The sequence below is a fragment of the Neltuma alba genome, unplaced genomic scaffold (assembly GCF_004799145.2).
Source record: "Neltuma alba isolate B1F8T4 unplaced genomic scaffold, ASM479914v2 tig00010603_pilon, whole genome shotgun sequence".
Lineage (NCBI taxonomy): Eukaryota > Viridiplantae > Streptophyta > Magnoliopsida > Fabales > Fabaceae > Neltuma > Neltuma alba.
The window spans coordinates 681799-702299 of NW_021635465.1; the positions used below are offsets into that span (position 1 = coordinate 681799).

Consider the following 20501-nt stretch of genomic DNA (forward strand, 5'->3'; position numbering starts at 1 on the left):
ACTAATTTAAAGAGATTAAGAAAAGAAGTTAAGTTAGTTATTTATAATAAATATGTGTTGTCTTTTCTAAAATATCCCTGCTAATCAAATGTATTGGTTAGAACTACTATTATTAGAAAGACTACCTTAGGAAAAAATACATAAATATGATAGACAAAGTGATTACAAATCTTATATTTAAGATCAAAATAAAAATCAAACAAGGTTATATATGAAGGACCAGAGATACTATTCACTTGGGGATAAGGAAAAAAATTCATCAAGATGTGAATTTTAACCAATATGAAAAATACTCGCATGTTTTCCTGTTTATAAAAAATACTCGCATGTTTATCATTTATAAATAATATGACTAATTTGTTATAAATTTAGAAAAATGTATATTTGGTTTTTTTCACTTCTGAAATGATTATTTTATTTTATTTTTAAATTTTTTAGTGCTTATTAATCTTTCGATTTTCAAAATATGATTAAAATTTTTTTAATTCCTAATGTTAAAAAAATTTTATATTGTGTGCATAAAAGTCATGTCATTAGTGTTATTATACATAATTAATATAATAATTATGATTAAAATATTTATAAGGCTTAAAATAAATAATAATCCATAAAAATATTTTTATTTAAGTCACTAAAAGTCACAACCTGATTAAGAAAGAGTTTTATTTTAAAAATGTTTCAATATAATGTTTGATTAAATTTACAACCGTTAAATAAATAAATTTTATGTCTTTTTCTTGTTCAACTAAATTTTATGTCTCAAAACCTTGTGGTAAATCAGTTTTATTTGTTTAGGTTGTAAATATTTATTTTTAAGATGTTAAAACTTACTCATTCTAAGCATAAAATTTTCAGTGCCAGAAGTTAAAATATTAATAATTTTTTTTACTTAGGTATCAATTATTTAAATCTTAAATAACATTTTAGTTATAATTATCAAATAATTAATAATACTTGCGAGATCAATTTTGACCACACACCTATTTAACATCACTAAAAGAGAAGATATGTCTGTCTAATATCATAACACAAAGGTTTAAGAAAAAAAATCCCACAAAAAATGTTTGAAATTACAAAATCCTAAATAAGAAATTTTTATAAAAATATGTTGTTATTTGTAAGTCTAGTATTGTCAAAATATATTTAAGTGTGTTACTAGACCTAATTTAAAATTTACTAATTTTAAGCTTCTTTTGTGGCATTCTCTCAAGGTTTAACTATAATAGATAGAACCTTATCATTATAAACTAAATTTGAAATAAAATCAATTGATATAATGTGGTTTATATTTGGATGGGCTGTCACAAAAGATTTAGTTTGATATAAACTTGTTTAGATGATATATTAAGAAGTTAGTACAAGATACAAATATGAAGAAAATCAAAAACTAAAATCAACAAACCAACGTCTCGACGGAATGTCCTTGGTGTAGGCATGACTTGGAAGATGCTCTTCATGCTCTCCGTGACTGTCCCGAAGTCAAATCAATGTGGGTTTCACTGATTAAACCCAGCTTTGTCGATAAATTTTTCAGTTATAATATTTGGGACTAGTGCTGCATGAATATAAAAGATACATTTGGTAGAGAGAGAGAGCAGTGGCGGGAGCTGTTTGTTATCGTTTGTTGACTTGTTTGGAGGTGCAGGAATGAAAAACTTTTTGAGCACAAAAGTAATCATGCACATGGAATTATCAGCAAGGCAAAGACGGTCCTTCTAAGCTATGGAAGGGCCAAACTCCAATTACATAAATCAAATATAAGGGGAGCACGGAGCTCTCACGAGATGCAGCCTAAGCGGAGTATTGAAGATGGGATAACAGTTTGGGTGGATGGTACCTTCTCACATATATCTGGGAAAGCAGCTTGTGGTGGACTCATCAGGAATAATGAAGGCAATGTGATGGAAGCCTTTATGCTGAATATTAACAGTGGAGACCCCTTAGTTGTAGAAATTTGGACATGTTTGATAGGATTTAAACGAGCATGGGAAGGGGGGCATAGAAAAGTCACCCTATTAAGCAACTCTTTGGAAGCTATTCAGCTTATAAAGGAAGGAGCCACTGAAATTCATGAGAATTGGGACCTAATCCAAGAAGTTGGCAACTTGCTCCAGCGACAATAGATGACTGAGCTTTGTCACATTCGAAGAGAAGAAAATATAGCAGCTGACTCTTTAGCTAAGCATGCTCTTAACTTACTTCCAGGACTCCATTTTCCTCACCCTGATGACATTTGTAATTTTATTTCCTACCAAGTAGCGTAGCTGTGTCTTTTATTCCCTCCTTATCAAAAAAAAATCAACAAAACCAAAAAAAATTTTAGCGCATCAATGGCTAAAAGCAAATTTATCGCTAATGCTATTGCAAAATTTGTAGTGATAAAATTAACGATGGAATGTTTCCATGATTAACTCTAAGGATAACAAATTCCAGTTTTCTGACAAAAAAATTCTATGACTAATTTTTCTCCCCAAAATGCTTGCCACAACTAATTTTATCTGTAATTACAAATTTTATTATTTTATATTCTAATCTTACAACAATTTAAATAATAATATAATAATTATTTAAATTTATTTTTAAATTCAATTATGAAATAAATTGATGTATTTGTGAATTAGTGTTAATGAGGGCATCATAATGGTCTATTTCATCATTAGATACTTCTTGAAATAGGAAGATGAATTGTCAAAATACTCTGCTTATGTTTTATTAAAATCGTTTCCTCTTGAGCTTTAATAAAAGTGAAACAAATAAAATAAGAATATTAACAACCTTGTTAAAAAAAATTAATATAACAAAGAAATAATTATATTATCTCGACAATATATTGAAATACGTAACACAATATACGAACCCATAATCAACAAACAGATTTATATGCAGAAATATACCTCATGTATAATTACTAACCAAACACTAACGTTGAAGGAAATTTTGAATTTAGATATTCAAACAATAAAATTTAAAAGCTAAAATATATTTTTAATCTTTTAATCCTAAAATTATTAACAAAAATTGATGACCTTAAGATTTTAAATGTTAATAAAATATTCTTAAATACGAACATATCAAATTTAATTTTTAAAACAATCATGATTGTTAAAAAAATTATCATTTAAATCTAAGTTAAAGGAATAAAAATATACTTTTTAAAATTAAAGGACTAAATTAAAATCTTATACAAAGTTAAAAGACTAAATATATACTTTATCTAAATTTAAATTTGTCACATAGAGTAATTAGATTTTATGATAATCAATTTTAAATAATTATATCTGTTCACTTATTATATAATCACAAAATAATTTGGTCAAAGGATATAATTTGATTTTACAATCCATATTAATAATTAGTGAGAAAACTAGAGGAAATATTGTATTCTCGTCTAAAATACAATTGACAAAATATTATAATTATAAATTTATAATATTTTAAAATATTTTTTAAAAATTTAAAATCAAAATTTATTTCATTGCTAATTAATTTTGGGAAAAATAATATAAAATGAATCTTAAAAATACCGATTGACAGGGAGATGCTCTGAAATTGCGAAATTTACCTGCGGTGTGACGTGTGAGATTCCTCAAATGAGACTTCAAAATTCAGACAAAAAGTCATCAATGGCCATTGTCTGAAAAAATTCCCTTTGCTCACGACCCCGCCAATGGATCTGTGACCAACCAATGAAATGTAATGAACAACTAAGCAATAAACAGAAAGAATGACTTTATTAATTACTAAGAAAAAAATTGTTAAGAGATAATGAAACGTAATTAACAGTTAAACAAAATTTATCAACAACATAAGATAGTGACCTTATTAATTGTTAACCAAACGTTATTACTTTTCCGGTCCTTAATATAAGACCCATTTAACTAATTTGATTAAATTAAAAAAGTTAGGTAAGTTAGTTAATTATAAGAAATGTGACACGTTTTTCCTAAAACACCATAATCATCTTTTTTAATACCTTCTCTCCTTCTTCTACTTGATTATGGTTGAGGGAGTATCCATAGGGGTAATTTAGAAAAAATTGATAAATATGATAAATGAGTTTTATATTTAGGATCAAAACTAATTCAACAATTAAGTCCTATATTAAGGATCGGAGCAGTACTATCTAATATAGTTAATAACTAAACAAAAATTGTCAATGACCTAAAAGAGTGACCTTATTTGTCACAATAAATAAATAAATAAATAAATGAAAGAGTGACCTTGTTAATTGCCAAACCAAAATTGTTACTCTTTTAGTCCTATTTATATGATAAAGAGAGAAAATTTTTCTGGTTCTATTTATAGGCTATTAAGAGAAAGTTTTTATATAGATGAACAATTTTACCCTTCATTTATTATTGTGTTAACTTTGTTTGCATAAAGTATAATGTACTACCTCCGGTCCTTAATATAAAACATTGTTTTACTTTTATTTTGGTCCTAAATATAAGACATCAATCCACTTTGTCTCTCATATTTATGTATTTTTTTTCAAGGTAATCCTTTTAACAATGATAGTTCTAGCTAATACACTTAACTAACAAGGATATTTTAGGAAAGACAACACCTATTTATTACAAATAACTAACTTAATTTCTTTTCTTAATATCCTCAAATTAGTCAATTAGCTCTTATAATTATGATCGGAGGTAATATATTAAATAGGAATAAAGTTGAAAGTTGTTGGATGTTAAATGAGATTTAATGAAATTTAAGATTTTTCTTAGTTTGTGTGAAACATATTGAAAGTGATTTATAAATAGGATTAGATGAGTAATAGGTAATGAAATATAGTAAATAACTAAACAAAAGTTGTCAATAACCAGTAGTCAAAGTTAAAGAGTTAACTTATACTACCTCCAGTCCTTAATAACTTTTATTTTAGTTCTAAATATAAGACTCTAATCCACTTTGTCTCTCATATTTATTCATTTTTAAATAGTTTTTGTAATAATAGTAGTTTTAGCTATTATACTTGATTAAAAATGATATTTTAGGAAAGACAATACCTGTTTATTACAATTAACTAATTTAACTAATTTCTTTAATCTACTTAAATTAGTCAATTAGCTTTTATATTGAGAATCAGATGTATTATATTATTTTGTATTATAATGATAAAACACGGTGGCTCAATAATTTGTTATAATTTTAAGTTGCAAGATCAAATCTCACCTTCAATACTTTCCTCCAAAAAAAAATTCCTCCCATTGGTAAGTGAAGGGGAAGCTATGGTAGTTAGCCGCTGGTATAGTTGGAAATATAGGCGGTTATGCGGTGTGGGTTGGAGTACCTCGTATTTTGGCTGGTTAGAAAAATGCGAACCCTAACCCGCCATAACTTTTTTTGTAAATTCTCAATTTTTAAACCTTTTTTATTTAATTTTTTAAATTAATAAATGGTGATCCAAAATTTCAAAAGCAATCAAAGTATAAATTATGTTTAACCATATTTAAAATAATTAATACAAATATAAAACAATACATTACAAATATTTGACATGATTAACATTCAACATCAACTCATCAAGTGATAAATTTTATAATTTTTTCATATAAATACCTTGTTTGATACAAAAACTATCTCTTAATAAATTAGAAGTGTATCTATCTAATTTTTTTAAAGTTCATTCACCATGTTTTTTTAAAACACTTTTTTGCCGTAATAAATATTATCTTATAGTTGATTGTAGTTATTAAATTTTTGTTATAAATATAGTATCCTTATTTTTTAAAAATAGTTTTTGTTTAGATATGTATTATGTAACATGAAAATTGAAATGTGAATGAGGGAAGAAAATTTTCAAATATAATATCATATTATTTATGTAAAAAACTTTAAAAAAAAAAAAAGCGGCAGGTTAGGCGCTAACTAGCCAACCTGCAGGCTAGCTCGTCATAACTCGCTGGTTATACGGTATGAGTTAGAGTAGCCTGCATCTTTACAGGTTGGCAAAATACCAATCTTAACCCGCTCTTCTATGGAGGGTTGGCGGGTTGACCCGCAGGCCCTAACCCATATTCTCGGCTCTAATCGTTGGTGAGGAGTTTGAGAACTTTTTTTTTTTAACAAAGAAATTTATGACTTTTTGCTTGAATTTCAAAATCTTATTTTTCAGATTTTATGCCTCATACAAATCTTACAACCTTAGAGCGTCTCTCTATCGTTTAGTATTTTCCAAGTTCTTTTTGTCTCTTTTTCATTAATTATATATTAAAAATAAAAAAATATAATATAAATAGTAATATAAATATATAAAAATGATTTTAACATAGTTTTTCAATAATATGATGTATAAATAAAAGGGAGAATTGCAATTAGGTCCCATTCAAGGGAATTAAATGCAAAAAAATCCCTTGAAATCATGAAATTATTCTGAAGTCCCAAGGACCTTTTTGCAATAAATTTTATTTGTTTAATTACCAAATTACCCTTTTTTTTAAATTTTGTATTGACAATTGAAAGAGCAGTGGTTGACAACTCAGGGTGCAAGGATTGACAACTATCGCGGCTGGTTTGACAACACATTTTCTTAGCATATCACACCATAAGTTGTCAAACCAGCCGGGATAGTTGTCAATCCTTGCACCCTGAGTTGTCAACCACTGCTCTTTCAGTTATCAATGCAAACTTAAAAAAAAAAAGGATAATTTGGTAAGTAAATAAATAAAATTTAATGCAAAATTTTTTTTGGGACTTTAAAATAATTTCATGATTTTAAGGGACTTTTTTGTATTTAATTCCCTTGAGTGGGACCTAATTGCCATTTTCCCTAAATAAAAAGTATAAGTATTATAAATATAATAAAAAATAAAAAATAGGTATAATTACCAATTGTTTTTAATAAAAATGAAACTGTTTATTAATTAATATTTACATAAAATAATAAAATGAAACAGAAATATTTAATATTATATTACATATATGTGTGCACGTTTCCATATACTATCTCCACATTATATTACATTATACTATCATCCCCATCTAACTAACAAAGGCTTTTGCATTAATTATATACTATCTTTGGTCCTAAATATAAGAATTAATTGACTAATTTTAGTAGATTAGGGAAATAAGTTAAGTTAGTTATATATAATAAAGAAATATTGTTTTTCCTAAAATATCCTTACTAATCAAGTTTATTGGTTAGAACTATCATTATTAGAATGACTATTTGGGAAAAAATGAATAAGTATGAGAGACAAAGGAATTGGAATCTTATATTTAGGATCAAAATAAAAGTCAAACTAGGTCTTATATTAAAGACCGGAGGTAGTATGTAGGAAAAAATTATACACGAAAAAAATGCTTGTATTAATTAATTATATGAAAAATTGGGGGAAAGTCCCCATTAAAAATTTTATTGGTAGAACAGACATAATAAATTTTTATACACAAAAGAGATCGATACTTTGCTAATTTTATGTCTGTACTAATTTGAGTCTTTCTCATTAATAAAACTTTTAATAGGAGATTTTTTTGTCAATTTTTCATAAAATATAAATAATATTAGTAGTAGTATTTTTTTATACCAACAAGAGTTAATTGGTGTTTGGGTGTCATTCCAAACCATGATTTGGGGACTCAAATACCCCTCAATTTTTTGAAATAATGGTTTTATTATAAAACTATGGTTTACCTGTCAAAACCATGGTTTCGCTGTAAGTGAAAATTTTCCGCTTTTTGAATGATGATGTTGTCAGCGATAGTGAGGAGCCTCATCACTGTAACTTCACGCCTCACATTTATCGTTCTTTCTCCTCCCCAATTCTTTTTGCTTTTTGACCAGTCTTCCTCCTCTTAAAATAATATTTTTTTATTGAATTTGTTTTTCATTTTTTTAAAACATATTTAATCTTATATTTTATAAATATATGTAAAATTATTAACAATTAATTAATACATATATTAACAATTATTAATTATATTGGTAAAAAATATATTATTAACAATTTTATTCCTTCAAATTAAAATATATTATAAAATCTATCTTTTATGTAATTATTATATTAACTTATACTTTTTTTAGTAATTTGCATATATAAAAAGTGTTTCTGATAATAACTATCCAAACACTTTCATTTCTTAGAATCACTTTTCACAAAATCTATTCTTCACAAAACCTAACCTTGAAAAGTGCTTCTTAGAAGCACTTTTCTGCAAATCGAGATAAACTCCTCTACATATTTACCTCATAGACTGTAAAATCACTTCTGAAACCATGGTTTGATTTCCATCCAAATACTCTCAGAATTTATTCTCCAGAAGCTATTCTCCAAACCATAGTTTGGTTTCATCCAAACACTCTCTTAATCCAGTTGGTAAAGAGTTAGTTCATAACCCATAAAAGCATAAGTTCGGGATATACCTTGGTCCTAATGGTTTCTCCGGACTTAATTCATCAAAATTTTTTTTTACCAAAAAAAAAAAGGTAATGTTCTTTTACTTGACATAAAAAATGTTTTTTTTTGCTAGTTACCCCGCCGCCAGAAAGGCGCCTCTCTTTTGAGTTGTCGGTTTGTTGTTATTCTACTATCTACAGTACTACTTCCATCTTTAATATAAGATTTTATTTAATTTTTATTTTAATTCTAATTATAAGACATTAATTTATTTTGTCTCTTATATTTATGTAATATTGATCCTTAATATAAGATTTTATTTGACTTTTATTTTAGTTCTAATTATAAGACGTTAATATATTTTGTCTCTTATATTTATGTATTACCAATCCTTAATATAAGACTTTATTTGACTTTTAGTTTAGTTCTAATTATAAGACGTTAATTCATTTTGTCTCTTATATTAATGTATTTTTTTCTAAAATAATTCTTCTAATAATGATAATTCTAGTCAATAAAAATTGACTAGTAAGAATATTTTAAAAAAGACAATATTTATTTATTACAAATAACTAATTTAACTTATTTTTTAATTTCTTTAAATTAGTTAACTAATTTTTATAATTATAAATCAACTAATTCTTATAATTATAATTAGCACGCGAGGTAGGATTACGCCCACGTTTGAAAAGTGGAATACGGAAGTGACATCAATGCAATCTGATAAGATGTTCTTCTGCTGAAGGATCCACAGTCAACACCCCGCAACTTCTGGCTAAGACGAACCAAGAAGCTAGAAAATTTGCGAAAGAAAACGAACTCTCAAACTTCAAATCTTCAATTCCAGTGGAAACAAATCGAAATTTACAGAAGGGAAGAAGCCGGAAGTAATAACGCCACTGTTAGGGTTTGACTGAGATACCGCACGGTGCTGGAGTGTCGGCCACTTGATAGGTGGGAACCTTGTCCATTTCTGACCTCTTCTTGCTTTTCTTTACCATCGTTTCTCATTAGTCATTACCATACATTAATTAATTGCTTTGGGCCGTGGGATTGCGGATTACTAATAAAGCATTTGTCGAGTCTGTTGTGGTTCATTTGGTTCTTCCTTCATTGTTCGAGTTTGAGGTTTGCCATCATGCTTTTCATCTTTGGGACCGATTTCAATTGCTTGAACAAGACGGGTAAAAATTGTGATTCCCAAATGTTGAACTTATTGCGCTCTTTTTGAGTTTTCGAAGAACGATGTATGGCATTAATTGAAATGAAATTTATTATGAGTATGCATGACTCAATCAATATTGAGTTGTCATTTAAGCCAATGGACTTTTTTCTTCCTTGTTCACTTTTCCTTTCACCCTTCTGAACAAAATGGACTTGTCATGTAATGATCGTAAGGGGATGATCTTGGGTGAAGATAACTGCTTGAAACTTATCCGCTTTATTTTCTTGAAAACGATCTTGTCGGTTTTGCATAGGAATATTTCTGTTCATTGGTAGTTTTTTGCCTCTACAATTTCTTGAAAACATATCTAAATTCTTTGTGAAATTATTTGTTCTGCTTGACGATTTCTTGATGTTGCGTTTTGCGTTGGACTGTTATATTATCCATTTTGTACTCTAGTTGCAATTCGTTTGATTTGATGACAGATTGATTGGGAGATGTCTTCTGATAGTGCAAAGGAAAATGCATCTGTAGTTGATTCATCAGTGTCTGAATGGAAGCTGGACATTGGAAATTCAGACGATCCAGGTGGTGATTATGTTTGTTCTCTTGTCTCAAAAATATCATGGTAACTGTGAGGCTGCTTTGTCTTCTGCGTGTTATTCTGTGTTCAGTACTGTTATCTTTAGACAGTCAATATGAAGCGGATGCTAATGTGATACTAATCGTTTTCTCCTATTATGATTTGCTATAATACTTCGTAAAACTTGTGAGCATAGAATTTGTGGTTAGGATGAAATGAAAATGTTTATGATTTTCTTCCTGGGTTAGTGTCACTCTACATCTTTAGCGACATAATTTGAGTATACTGTGATGCATAGGAAAAACATTTGATGTATGAATATATCTATGCAAATAAACAGGCATGTCACATGCTTCAGTTTTATTTTTATTTTTCTTTGGGTTCATAGAAACCTTGATCCTTCAAGTTTTCCCTCATTTGTTTTTGGTCCCTCAAATTTTAAATCATAGGTTTTGGTCCCAAAGTTTCTTTTTATTTAAATATTGGTCTCTATAATCCAATAAAAACTTGGAGAATTTTGCCCATAGAGGGACCAAAACCTATGGTTTGAAATTTGAAGGACCGAAATCAAAATGAGGGCAAACTTAAGGGACTGAAGATTATATTAACCCTCCTTTTTTTTTTTTTTCAAGTTTTCATTCCCTTTCCCTTTTGGTTTATAATTAGTTTGTAATTCTTCTCTTAGAGAGCTCAAGTTACAAGGCTAATGAGGATGGTGATCCAACTAGGGCAGATAAAGTGGAATGTTCTCATCATCATATAGGAGATCAAAATGGAATGGGGATGCAAAAATTATATTCTACAAGATATTTTATCATTAAAAGTTTAAACCACCAAAATATCCGTTTGTCAGTAGAGAAAGGAGTTTGGGCTACTCAAATCATGAATGAGTCAATTCTGGAAGAGGCCTTTCATGTAAGATCCCTTAATTTCTGATATTAACTTATACTAATACTGTTAGAAATTCATATTGGCTTTAGGTTTTAGAGTCTAGAATATAAATGAATTGCAGTTAAAAAAAAATAAATAAATAAAGAAAACCTTTCTTGAGAAGCATTTGGTTGTCTTGCAGAATTCGATTAAAGTAATCCTTATATTTAGTGTCAACATGAGTGGATACTTCCAAGGATACGCACAAATGATGTCTTCTGTTGGGTGGAAGAGAGAAGATGTTTGGAGTGAAGGAAGCGGTAAAGGTAATCCATGGGGTCGCAGCTTTAACATCAAATGGCTGCGGTTAAATGACTTACCTTTTCATAAGACTCTTCATCTCAAGAATCCATTGAATGACTATAAACCTGTCAAAATTAGCAGAGATTGCCAGGTTTCCTTTATATCGAGAGCCTTTTCTTTTTCTTGTTTTCCCTTCTACATCTAGGATTTTGAAAAACTGTGCACATGTTGTACGACTGAGTTACATATTCTTTCCAGGAGTTAACTCCAGATATTGGTCAAGCCCTTTGTGAGCTTATTAATGGGAATAATAATATAGCTGCCATGCGGAGCAGGTAAAACCTTCTAATGTGTTGTTTAGCTACATTTTTAGGAGGCTTCCTGCTTACTGGTTTCTGCATTTGCAGTTCACCCTTGGATAGTTTTACTTTGAAGGGACATTCTGGGAATGTTGAAAGGTTAATGGGAAATAAAGATCGTAGCTTTTACCTGCCATGGTCAATACCCATGGCTTATCCTTCACTGCTTTGCCCTAATGAAGCTGGAGCAAATCAGAGATTCAATTTGACAACTTCCAGTGAAACATTTCCTACCTCTTCTGGGTCGTTAAAAGTAGCAGGAACCAAACGCCCTCATTTTAGTGCAAATATTCCTAAGCTACAAGTGGACAAGGATGTGGCTTCTCAATTTGATGTTTGGGGTTTCTCTGCGGAAAGCCCTCTAGCTAGTACCTTAACAGAGGATGATTTTCTTGAGATGGTGAAAGTTATTTGTGCTTCTCTTTATCAAGTCCTTTCCTTTCCTAAAAAAGAAAATCCCACCCCTGTTTATTTGACTACACCTAAGAAAACAGCCTTAAGGGATGATTTGCAATCATATAAACTATGCAACGACATGGCAGTCTTTGATGGAGGACTGCTGATGACATGTGGCAAACATTTGAAGTAACATCAGTTTTGTAACAAATATCAGTGTTGTCATGCTGTACTTTTCTTCTGCTCATTGTTTGTTACTTCCATGTGCAGTCCTATGAAGAATACCTGGAGGTCCAAAGCAGATGCAGGAAGCAGTTTTGCTCCAATGTGAGTTTGCAGACCAACAGCATTTCACTACTTTTCATGTTTTGTCAATCGCATGACGCCATGATTAAACCATTAAAATTCTTATAGGCAGCGACAATGTCGGGGAAACAGCCGGAGTCGCTGAGAAGTAAATCAGATGTCAATGATAGGTGAGAGACCTTCATTAATTGCCTCTTTTTAGTTACCTAAGGCCCCAACTTTTTACAGCCAAAATAGTGTTCATTTACAGGGATCATGTGTTTTGCAGGAAGTCAGAGTTTTTGATGGAAGGTAGTAGCAGCTTTCATAGGAGGGTTCATCAGTAAGGTGGGCAATTTCCACAAACTATTACCTGCAAAAAGGAAGTTAAGTGTAATTGTAACTGATCTGGAAACTAGGACTTCGACGTTATATCTCATGTATGATACAGTATCTGAGCCACTGTAATGCGTAATCAAGGCATGCTTATCATTTTGTACAGAAACTTAGATTGGCAAAGTTGCTCCTCATGTATATGTGTACATGTATATTGTTACTCGTCCCTACAATATGATGGGCAGATACGCTTCATTCAGATTTACTGCGAGGATGTAATTTCAAAGTTAGATTCCATGCTGTTATAGGATAAATTTTTAGATAGACTGAGGTGATTGATGTTTGAGTCTAATTTTTTTCAAGTAATATTTCATTAAACTATATAAAAATAAATAAATAAGCTAAGAATTCTTTTTGTTCTTCTAAATACATGAGATTTCTCAGTCCTTAATTGATTTAAACGTTCGAAGTGATAATTTTGAAACTGAGTTGCTTTTGATGGGAACACATAAATTATCATTTGAGGTGAATGTCCAAAGGGTTGGGGACAACTTTTGAGATATTTGTTCCTGATTTGAGGCCCAATCAACAGCCGAATGCCCCAAAAGTCACCTTTTAGCAACACTTTGTAGGATCATTATTATTTTAGGGTGCGAGGATACACCATACATCGGGTCTAACCTGCATGATACATAGGATGGGTTTTGGTCAGAACCGTGTGGATGAAAACGAAATTAAGTCACAGGCTGAAGGTCTCTCCTCTCTGCATCCCAAAAGATTTAATATCAAAATTATCATGATGCACATAGGGAGCGAGTACATCTATATATTTGTTCGCTTTTCTGAAGACATTGTCCAATTCAATCCTGTATGATAAAAAGGGCAGCCTAGCACACAAGGTGTTTCACGTTCACGCAGGGTCTGGGGAAGGGCCGGATCTCATAGGATCTAATGTAGGCAGCCTTGCCTTAAAAATTATTATTTTCAAGAGGCTAATTTCATAGCTTGAACCCGTAATCTTTTGGTCACATGGAAACAATTTAACTAGTTGCTCCAAGGCTCCCCTTCTCGATCCTATATGATGGTACTAGATTTTTAATATTTCATGATATAGCTGATGAGGGGATGCTTTCGTTAAAGTTTAAAGATATCTTGTAAGTTATATTTATAACTTCTAAATAATACATTTTATCAAAGTTTAATATATTTCTTTATATTAGCCGGTTAATTGCTGACTACATATTTTTTTATATTATTCTATATTAGTAGTCCTGAGTTAGATGGGTTCTTATGTCATTACGTGAATTTTAGAAAAACAAATTACAATGTTTCATTTTGGCAATGTGGGAACAGAGTAACTTATCGTGCATTTTATAATTTTATTAATCATATTTTTATCAATATTAATATATCAAATTTATAAAATAAATTGAACTAGAAGCTGGAGAGCTCATCAACAAGAGATAAGTTATTCCTATTTAATCATAACACACCAGGTTTAGAATGTCTTGCAACTTGACCCATACTTGAATTTCTAACACTCCATGTCCTCTTGGACTTTTCAAATGCATTTTGGAATTTCTCAATTTGAAGGTTGATGGTAATAGTGTGATTAACTATGGTTATAAGAGTTAGCATTTGTAGTAAGTGTATCATACGTTATAATTAATTTTGTGTGCACTTGATTGATGTGAATATGCATTAGAGTGGTAGATTGATGGAAGGGTCTTTGGGCTTAATTCTTATCCTTTAGTTGAGTGTTTCACCAACTATTTTAGGTTTCTACTGAACTAGGGCCTTTGTATACGTATGTAGGAAAGAAGCCCAATATATAATAGTGGGTTGGGTATGTGACTGAGGGTAATTGTGGAAAGGGGGGGTTGGCAGCTAGTGACTCAGGGTATTTGATGTTAGGGTAGTCGTTAGGGGGGCACAAAAATTGTTAGAGTTGTGAGGAGAGTGGTGCTTCTCGAATGCACTAGGCTACTAGGTTTCCTTTTGGCTGTATCCTTCCATTAGGTTATACCCTGTGGATTGGTTCCTTTTCTAGTGAATAATACAGTTTCCCTAGAGTAGTTTCCACCAAAAGTATCAGAGTAGTAACGACTGGGAATGGTTAATACTCGAACAATAGAGGATTTGAATACTCGAGTGACTCATAATGAAGAAAGGGTAGCATAGCTAATTGATAACATGGCTATTCTTAAATCGATGGTTGAAGATGTCTTGTAAGAACTACGATTGAAGAAGGGACAGGAGAATGGGGAGCAATCAACACTGGAATCTTCCGTCCCGAAAAATAGCCACATTGGTCTTAAGGTTGTCGAGATAGAGGATAAGAGTGGAGCTGAAGAGTTTGACCATTTTGCATTTTAGAAACTTGATATGCGAGGAGCCTCTGGGGTGGATCTTTAAGATTGAATGTTATTTCAAAATTAATACGGTGCCTGATAGTGATAAGTTAGATGTGACGGTATTGTGTTTTGAGGTTCGAGCATTGAATTGGTTCTAATGGAAGGAGACACGATCACCCGTTTCAAATTGGCCGAACCTAAAGCAAGATTTGATTTTCATATTTCATCCATCACAATATGGTAACACATATGAGATGCTGATGGCACTCTGGCAAACTTGATTCATGCCAGATTATATCAAGCGTTTTGAATTGATTTTTGCTACATTGGACCATTGTGACGATGAAGTTCTGATTACTGCATTCTTCAATAGAGTTAGGGTAGAAGTCAAGGCTGATTTGCGTTTGATGAAGTTGGGTTCCTTTACAGAGCTTATGGACATGTCATTAAGGCTGGAGAGAGGAATTGGGTCATGACCTAACATCCATATGCACGAGGCTTTGGGCCGCAGCGCAACTGGGCTGAAGAGAAAGGGGGCCCTGACCTGGTTAAATCATCTTCCCCATCCTCAGTGAGCTTGATTTCCGAATCAAAGGCTGTTGAATCCTCCAAATCGGTGGTGATTCTAGTAACGCACACAAGCAAGATGGTTCTGAAGAGGTTCATAGATGCTAAGATCGAGTGAAGATGCGAGCTAGGGCTATACTTCAAATACGATGAAAAGTTTCATCCTAGGCACTATTGTAAGAAGAAACAACTACAAGTCTTAGTACTGGCAGAGGATGCTGAGATCAATGATGCTTCCCTTATATCACCAGAAAATGCGATACCTAAGGTGCCGGAATCGACCCTGGAAGAAGTTGCTGCTCCAGAGGGCTAATCGATATCCTTATCATTGAATGCCTTAGCTAGTTTTACAGGTGGAAAAACTATCAAACTCATGGGGACAATCTATAGTCGAGATGTACTTATCCTTATCGATTGTAGAGCTACACACTGTTTCATTCATAGGATCTAGTTGACGAGAGCCTTTCTTGTCGTTCGCCTTGGGGTTCTCAATCAAAAATAAATCCAAGCTATGCAGTATAGTGCAAACTCAGGTCGTTTCACTTTTGGGAGCCTTTATTAATTACCTAAGCTAGACTAAATGCCATGCAATGCAATGAAATGGGGTTTTGGGTTTTTAAGATTTAAATGAATTGATCCAAAACTGAATGCAATGAAAACAAACCTAAGATACTATATTTTTGGTGTTTTAAGATAATAATGATGTAATGGAAATGATTGATAGGAAATCTCTTGAAAATGGTTTTGATGGCAATCATAGTTCACTTAAATATTGGGAGTTTCACAAATCCATTAGGTTTTCTTAATAAGAACCTCATTAACTCAATGAGTCCAAAGCTTACATTAATGAACTCATTAATGTAAACTTTGTTTAGCTTCCCTAATGTGTAAATTGGAATGATCATGCAAATGGCTTAATGAAACACACAATCAACTCAATACCCAAACACAACTAGGCAAGATAAGAGAGAATCATGAGAGAGACATTAAGCATACATGCAACTACATATATTTAAGCTCAAAGTTCAACATCAATCAATCCAATATACAAAAGATAATCAATAACCACTGATTACAGAATTAATCAAAGTATCTAACTAAGAGTTTACAATTCCTAGACCTAGGAAATCATAAATGCCTAGCTAAAAACTGAAGATTAAAACTAAAACTCTCCTTTGAAGCTTAGGAACTCATGCTACTCCACCATCTTCAAGAGTTGATAAACCCTAGCCCTCCATAGCTTCAAGAAAAGCTCCAACTGAAGTGAATCCGTCGGCCATGGTAGCTGGGAGTGGAAGGAAATGAGATGGAGTGAAGGAAAGATGAAGGAAATGGATGGGGAAGAAGATGGAGATGGAGAGGCAAGAGGATGGGAGAATAGAGGTGTTGGAGGAGATGGAATGGAGTGTATGGTTGAAAATAGGGTTTCTAAGGGTTTTAGGGGTCCATCTGGGTCGGATCATATGATTAGAAGCTCCATTTTCGCGTTCTGATCCGGATCTGGCGTTGCTGATACGAAGAGTTTGCCGCGGCGAAGGAAATCCTTCGCCGCGGCGAAGCATGCTCGAGAGGAGCTCCGCCTAATCTTGTGATTTCGCCGCGGCGAAGCTGTAAGTTGGCCGCGGCGAACTCTGCCCGAGAGATTACTGGTGAGATTTCAATTTGGCACCACGGCGAAGAGAATCTTCGCCGCGGCGAACTCTATTAGTGCTGATACTCTGATCTTGTGTTGTGTCATCCTTTGGTCTTTGATCTTGGCTCCAATTCTCAATTGTCCTACAATAAAAAGCAACAATTTGAAGCATCAATTGTCCTAGAAATCAACTGAATACAATTAATAACCAATTATGACAATCTTAACCTAAAAAAGACACTAACTTAAAGCAAGGACTCTTAATCTAAATTAAGCACAATTATCATCAAAAGGAGCCAAAATCTATGATAAATACCCTTAAAATGATATGAAATAACATAGAATAATTGGGCTAAATCACTAGTCCACTCTCTGTCTCTTCCTCTTGATTCGTGTGTCACTTTCACAATACAAGTAGGAGATTTGTGCAACTTATACGGGTGTGGCGTCTGTTGAAATATCTCAATTATGGTCCAAGGTCTCCATATCATTCACTCCTTGTACCAATTTAAGTTGGGAGGTTTTGATATCATTTTGGGGGCTAATTGATTGGCATCATTGGATAAGGTCTTGGTGAGCTAGAAGCACTCAACACTGAAAATCAATATGGGGATGAGTGGATTTGTCTTAAAGGTAATCTGGCCTTGCAGAAGACACCCATGTCTTTTAACTCTCTTTGCTAGTCTACTCAAGGTGATGAAGAGGTCTTTTCTGTGGAATTTTTTGAATTAAAGATGATTGAGATCGTAGTGGCACTACTAGATGAGGATGTTAAACTCTTATTAGGGGAGTTCCCTGCAGTACAAACTCCATTGGTTGGGTTACCTCATCCTTGTGAAGTAGATCATTCTATTGAGTTATAGCCTAGAGCTTCACTGCCCAATGTATGACCCTACCAGTATCCTCACTATCAGAAGGTAGAGATAGAATGGCTGGTTAAGGAAATGTTGTTAGCAGGAATCATTCGCCCTAGTAAGAGCCCTTTCTCAAGTCTGGTGCTATTAGCAAAGAAGAAGGATGGCAGTTGGCGCTTTTGTGTTGACTATAGAGCCTTAAATAAGATAACAATCGAGGATAAATTCCTTATCCCAGCCATTAAGGGTGGAAATAGGCCAGGCGGCCTATCAGGGGCCTCTGGCCTGGCCTGTTTTTGGCCTGATCAGGCCAGGCTTGTTAAAATATAGGCATAGGCTTAGGCTTCTTTCAGAGCCTATTTCGCTTAATAGGCCAGGCTCAGGCCTTATAAAAAGCCTATAAAGCCTATCAGCAGCCTGAGCCTGTTATGCCTCTGTAATATTTTGTATTTATGTTTAGATTTGTCAAAAAGAGGCCTTGAACTCGCGACCTGGAGGTGAGATGGTGGTCACCTTGCCGCTGTCTCGCTGCTTGTTTTTGTTAAGCGTCATGCAAGATTTACGATTTTAAACCCAAAGTTCGCCAAAAAAAACCTCAATGCATTTACTCTGCCCTAGTCTGTTAGGTTTTCCTTATCTATCTTTTAACTCCTCGGCTCATTCTAGCCGCCACCCGAGCAGTCGAGCTCTCCATCTCCAGTCTCGACTTTGTTCTCCATTCTCCAAGTCTCACCAGCGTCGTTCACAATCTCCAGTTCCGACTCACACGGTCAGACCTCACAAGCCACAGCATTGCTGTCGTTCACTCTCCAGCTCCGAGCTCCCACGGTCGGCCATTCGCACACTATCCCAATTTCTAGACCTAATCTCCCCTCCTCTTCACTCCTCATTTAGCTCGTACGTCGTCAATGGGTAAGCTTTTTGTTACAAACTAAACTTTGATAACTAGAACACTACTTTCTCTCGTCTATCGTATTCCAATAAATAAAAGCAATCGACTGGTGACATGATTTCATTATTCATGGCAGAAATCTGAAATCTGAATGTGATTATATATATTCATGGAAGAAATCTAACATGAATACACACACACACACAAGGTCCCATGTGTATATTCCCCCATATATATATATATATAGTCGTGGGAGAAATCTGAAGTCACCGCCATGAATATATGTATAATATATATGGAGAGTAACAGATTTTATCAAAATTTTAATCATACAGTGCTGTGCTTATGTTTTATAATTTTTCATTGTTGTTCTTCTTGTTTTTTTAGGCGTGCCTTGTTTATAGATTCTACAGTAGCCTGTATTGTGCCACTGGATCAAGATTTTATCAGAATTTTTCTACAGAAAATTAGGAATTTTAGTGTTGTGGATATTTTTGTTAACTTTTGATTTATCAGGTTTCTTACTCATTTTCCTAGAGGGTGGAAGCATGTTTTTAGTCATTCAACTGATATATGCTAAATTGCTAATATGTGCTTTATGATTCATTGCTAGTTTATGAATCATTGTCAATATATTATACACTTCATTTCTTCTTTTCAAGGTGTTCAAATAAGAAGCAACTACGCTGATCAGGAAAAAAAAAACAAGAAGAAACTGGACGGACGGCTATACTTTTATTTGGTCAAAATTATTGTAATTGTGATGAACCTTGTTCCCTTGTTTCATTTGGTATTATATTGTTGATTAATTAGATTATATTAGATTTTGTGTTGGATTTTAGATAATTTTGAATTTATTTATGTGTATATGGCCTATTTTTAGCCTGTTAATAGTTTTTGAAAAACATGTAGGCTTTTTAACAGGCTTCAGGCCAGGCCAGGCTAGCCTTTAACAGGCCACAGGCCAGGCTCAGGCTGGTTTGTTACAAGACAGGCCTAGCCTGTTAAGAGGAAAGCCTGGCCTGGCCTGGCTTGGCCTGTTCCCACCCCTACCAGCCATTAAAGAGTTGTTAGATGAGTTAGGTGGGGCTTGAATATTTTCCAAACTGGATCTAAAGTCGGGGTACCACCAAATTCGTATGAACTAGGGCGAGGAACTTAAGATAGCTTTCTGGATGTATGATGGCCACTACAAATTTCTAGTTATGCCTTTTGGATTGAAGAATACTCCCTCCACCTTTCAATCCTTAATGAATGATATTTTTAACCAACATTTATGAAAGTTTATCCTTGGTTTTTTTAATAACATTTTGGTTTATAGTGGTGACAAGGTAGTCACTTGCAGCATCTTAAGTGTAACATCCCAAATTTATTTATGTTTTAGAGTTAGTTAGTTAATATATATATATATATGAATTACTTATATATGTATAATAATTAGAAAGAGTATATTTTCTTTTATTATTTAAAAGGTATCTAAAAAAATTAATGAAATATATGACAATAAGTATATATATAAAAATAATAATAAAGTGAAACGAAATGTAAAAACTAGTTTGATC

The 20501-nt window shown here is 32.5% G+C and overlaps 2 protein-coding genes across 5 annotated transcripts; both read left to right on the forward strand.

Annotated features, from left to right (window-relative positions):
• Positions 1-1784: 1784 nt before the first annotated feature.
• LOC114757509 (uncharacterized) lies at positions 1785-2123 on the forward strand. The gene has a single exon (XM_028946584.1). It carries the CDS (start codon positions 1785-1787, stop codon positions 2121-2123), a length of 339 nt encoding a protein of 112 aa, XP_028802417.1.
• Positions 2124-9105: 6982 nt separating this feature from the next.
• On the forward strand, positions 9106-12969 carry LOC114757520 (YTH domain-containing protein 1). Of its 4 annotated transcripts, XM_028946599.1 has the most exons (10): positions 9106-9296; positions 9426-9526; positions 9993-10095; positions 10776-11005; positions 11163-11414; positions 11522-11598; positions 11671-12022; positions 12289-12345; positions 12433-12494; positions 12593-12969. In XM_028946599.1, the coding sequence occupies exons 3-10, from the start codon at positions 10005-10007 to the stop codon at positions 12648-12650; spliced, it is 1179 nt and encodes a 392-aa protein (XP_028802432.1). In that variant the 5' UTR covers positions 9106-9296; positions 9426-9526; positions 9993-10004; the 3' UTR covers positions 12651-12969. The 4 variants fall into 4 exon arrangements, with proteins under 4 accessions (XP_028802432.1, XP_028802431.1, XP_028802434.1 ...); XM_028946598.1 differs by lacking the exon at positions 9426-9526; XM_028946601.1 differs by lacking the exon at positions 9426-9526 and having other exon boundaries at positions 10819-11005.
• The last annotated feature ends 7532 nt before the right edge of the window (positions 12970-20501 follow it).